This window comes from Procambarus clarkii, chromosome 23, assembly GCF_040958095.1.
Source record: "Procambarus clarkii isolate CNS0578487 chromosome 23, FALCON_Pclarkii_2.0, whole genome shotgun sequence".
NCBI lineage: Eukaryota > Metazoa > Arthropoda > Malacostraca > Decapoda > Cambaridae > Procambarus > Procambarus clarkii.
Window position 1 is genome coordinate 47,244,757 of NC_091172.1, and position 3,631 is coordinate 47,248,387.

The 3,631-nt window shown below is 46.3% G+C and overlaps 1 protein-coding gene across 1 annotated transcript; it reads right to left on the reverse strand.

The window, feature by feature from the left end:
- Positions 1-651: 651 nt before the first annotated feature.
- LOC138367850 (serine-aspartate repeat-containing protein I-like) lies at positions 652-2,888 on the reverse strand. Its single transcript, XM_069329833.1, has 3 exons — positions 1,655-2,888; positions 1,419-1,455; positions 652-745 (listed from the first exon to the last, which is right to left on the reverse strand). The coding sequence occupies exons 1-3, from the start codon at positions 2,886-2,888 to the stop codon at positions 652-654; spliced, it is 1,365 nt and encodes a 454-aa protein (XP_069185934.1).
- Positions 2,889-3,631: the final 743 nt, after the last annotated feature.

Below are 3,631 nucleotides of genomic sequence, written 5' to 3' on the forward strand. Positions count from 1 at the left end.
ATTGTTATCTAGTAGCAGTTTATCTGTTACGTGCGAATGCCATGGAGAAAATAAAATTTTCTCCGTTTTTCGTTTAACACCATAAAACGAGAATATGATAATATTTAAGTCCCTATAATTGCAACCCAGTTCTCATTAGCGTATTACATCCATAATTACGCGGAAAAGAATTATCCGTGATTAATAATTTCTGTAGTGAATGCGAGAGACGGGTTGAGGGAGGCGGAGACGCCATTGTGTGAGAGAAGGCATCCCTGGCGTGAAGAGTGGCGAGACACGTGGTAGTGACTGGGGAGTTTATCAAAAAGAATTACGTTGATACCCGGTCAACAGTTAACAATTACATATCCACGTGTTCTATAGTGCCCAGCCAGTTAATAACGCGTCAACAATTGAAGCCAAGACCCGTAATTACACGTACACAGCAGTGGACGTCTGGGACTAGCTGATGCGGTTTCGGCAGACCTCAGTATTTGATACGCTCATGTTAAGTATATGGTTCTCGTTTGATGCATCATCCTAGATTATATATGTGTGAGTAGTCTGTCGTCATACAGCAAGGATACCTAATACACAACGTTAGTAAACTTACGACAATTTTCTCCGTTTTCATGAATATTGAAAATAAATCGTAGCCTAATCAAATGCTACTTAAATTTCTCTGATTTCAGCGTGTATACGAGGATCGTCAAGTTGTTTTTCATCATTCATGATATTCACCTCGGGTTCTTTCTTTATGGGGATCCTGTGACCACGAGGACGAATGACGAAATGGCGTTACAGAAATCGTCTTAAAGCTAAGACATTTTTCGTACAAATTTATTTAATATTATTATTGATTTCTATATAATTCTCTTAGGATCTTTACATTGAATAGATTATTACCAGAAATGATAATTGGTAATTAATGTGTTTTGCTCTGTTGCTCAGTAATTCATAATCTTTAATATTCATAATTTGAGTTATCATATCTTTGAATCTATAGTAGTTTAGATATATTATGTTATTTACTCAACAATGAACTAGTGACGAACCACACTGGTTCCTAGATATATATGAACTTCTAGAAATACCCCTCCAATGTAGGTCTTTGAGGCTTTGACTTTAATTAATTAATAATACAATCTATTCATTATTTTCAAGTGATTATTCATTTAATTAATATCCATAGACACTGGTTCTCTAGTGTTATTCTAATGATCACTTTTATTCGTTTTCCCTCTTTTCTCAAAAGTGGGTGGTCCTTCGATTTATTAAATACAATAAGCAAATAATTGAATATATGAGTCAAGCCCCAGATATCCCACACCAGGAACCATGGATTTACTTTCAGCTATAGTGTCACCACCAGCCATGGAGTCACCACCAGGCATAGCATCGTCAGACCAGTCTCCGTGGTGTAGTAGTAAGACACTCACCTGGCGTTCCGCGAGCGCTTTGTCATGGGTTCGTATCCTGGCCGGAGAAGATTTACTGGGCGCAAATCCTTAATTGTAGCCTCTGTTTAACTCAACAGTAAAATGGGTACTTGGTTTTAAAAACGATTCTTCTTCATGGACGTATTCCAGGGACCTGCCCAAAACGCTACGCTTACTAGTGGCTGTACAAGAATGTAACAACTCTTGTATATATCTATCATCATTATCATATCTACCAGCCATGGAGTCACCACATGCCATTGCGTCACCATCAGCCATGGCGTCACCACCACCAGCCATGGCGTCACAACCATCCATTGCGTTATCACCAGCCATGGCGTCATCTTCAGTTATGGAGTCATCCCCAGCCATGGCGTCACCTCCAGCCATGGCGTCATTACCAGCCATGGGGTCATCACCAGCCATGGAGTCAACCCCAGCCATGGCATAATCCCCAATTATGGCATCACCACCAGACATAGAGTAACCACCAGCCATTTCGTCACCACCAGCCATAGAGTAACCACCAGCCATTGCATCACCACAAGCCTTTGCATCACCATCAGCTATTGCGGCACCACCAGCCATGGCATCGTCACCACCATCCATTGCATTGTCACCACCAGCCATTGCATCATCACCACCAGCCATGGCGTCACTACTGGCAATAGAGTCATCACCAGCTATGGTGTCATCACCTTCCATTGCGACATCACCATTAATGGCGTTATCACTAGCAATGGCGTCACCACCAGACATAGCGTCACCATCAGTCATGTAGTCACCACTAGACATTGCGTCACCACCAGCCATATCGTCACTATTAGCCATGGAGTCACTACTAGACATTGCGTCATCACCAGCTATGGCATCACCACCACAAGGAATGACATCGTCACCACCAGCTATTGCGTCACCAACAGCCATTGCGTCACCACCAGCCATGGCGTTACCACCAGCCATGGCGTTACCACCAGCCATGGCATCGTCAACATCAGCAATGGCGTCAACACCAGCCATGGATTCATCACCAGGCATGGAGTCATCATCAGCCATGGCGTCATCACGTGCCATGGCGTTACCACCAGTCATGTCGTCACGACCAGCCATAACATCACGACCAGCCACGATGTCACCACCAGCCATGATGTCACCACCAGCCATGATGTCACCACCAGCCATGGCGTCATCACCAGCCATGGATTCATCACCAGCCATGGAGTCACCACCAGCCATGATGTCACCACCAGCCATGGCGTCACCACCAGCAATAATATCATCACCAGCCTTGGATTCATCACCAGCCATGGAGTCATCACCAGCCATGGCGTCACCACCAGCCATTGTGTCTCCACCAGCCATGGCATCACCACCAGATCTGGGGTCACCACTAGATATGGCATCACCACCAGCCATGGCATCACCACCAGCCATGTCAGCACCTCCAGCCATTGCATCATCACCAACCATGGTGTCACCACCAGCCAATGCATCACCTCCAGGTATGGCGTCATTACCAGCCACGGCATCAACCACCAGCTATTGCATCGTGACCACCAGCCATGGCATTGCCACCACCAGAGAGGATCAACAACAACCCCAGTCTGTCCCACCAACATTGGTCCACCCAGGATGGACCCCAGGACGGACGGATCCCACTGGACCCCAGGTCGCTTCTCAAAGTCCCATGGGAGAAAAAAGAAAGAAGAGAGAAGAAAGAAGAAAGAAGAAAGAAGAGGAGGAAGGAGGGAAGGGAGTTATCAGGGAAAGCGCCGAACCATTACGACTATATTGCACGTGGAAGGGGTCAGGATAAGGATTTGGGATGGGACGGGTGGAAAGGAATGGTGCCCAACCACTTGGACGGTCGGGGTTGAACGCCGACCTGCATGAAGCGAGACCGTCGCTGTACCGTCCAGCCCAAGTGGTAGGGCTAGAAAAGGAGAAGATAAGGCCAAGCTAGGACTTGATGCCTATTGTCCCTTCTTGGTGTCAGCATCATTGCATGGAGCATAATTGCAAGACAGAATCGTTTGCCTTAACTGGCCGCCGCTCCAGCAAGCATGTTGCTCTGTTGAGTGATTCCCCCCTGTGTCGTGCAAACTTAATGCAGCTGTCTGAAGTGGCTCTCTGAAGGAGGAGTGCTGGAGCAACAGGGAGGCTGCTCTAACAATAGAATGGATTCTACGTTGCCAACTACATGGAGGTTTCGA

Bases quoted from the DNA above. Each gene is read 5' to 3' on its own strand.
- LOC138367850 (XM_069329833.1), bottom strand. From the start codon at position 2,888: ATGGTTGGTGATGATGCAATGGCTGGAGGTGCTGACATGGCTGGTGGT. The intron at 1,456-1,654 runs GTAGATATGATA...TTCTCCGGCCAG, and splicing joins ATGTGGTGACTCCATGGCTG to GATACGAACCCATGACAAAG. The intron at 746-1,418 runs GTGAGTGTCTTA...TCGTGGTCACAG, and splicing joins AAGCGCTCGCGGAACGCCAG to GATCCCCATAAAGAAAGAAC.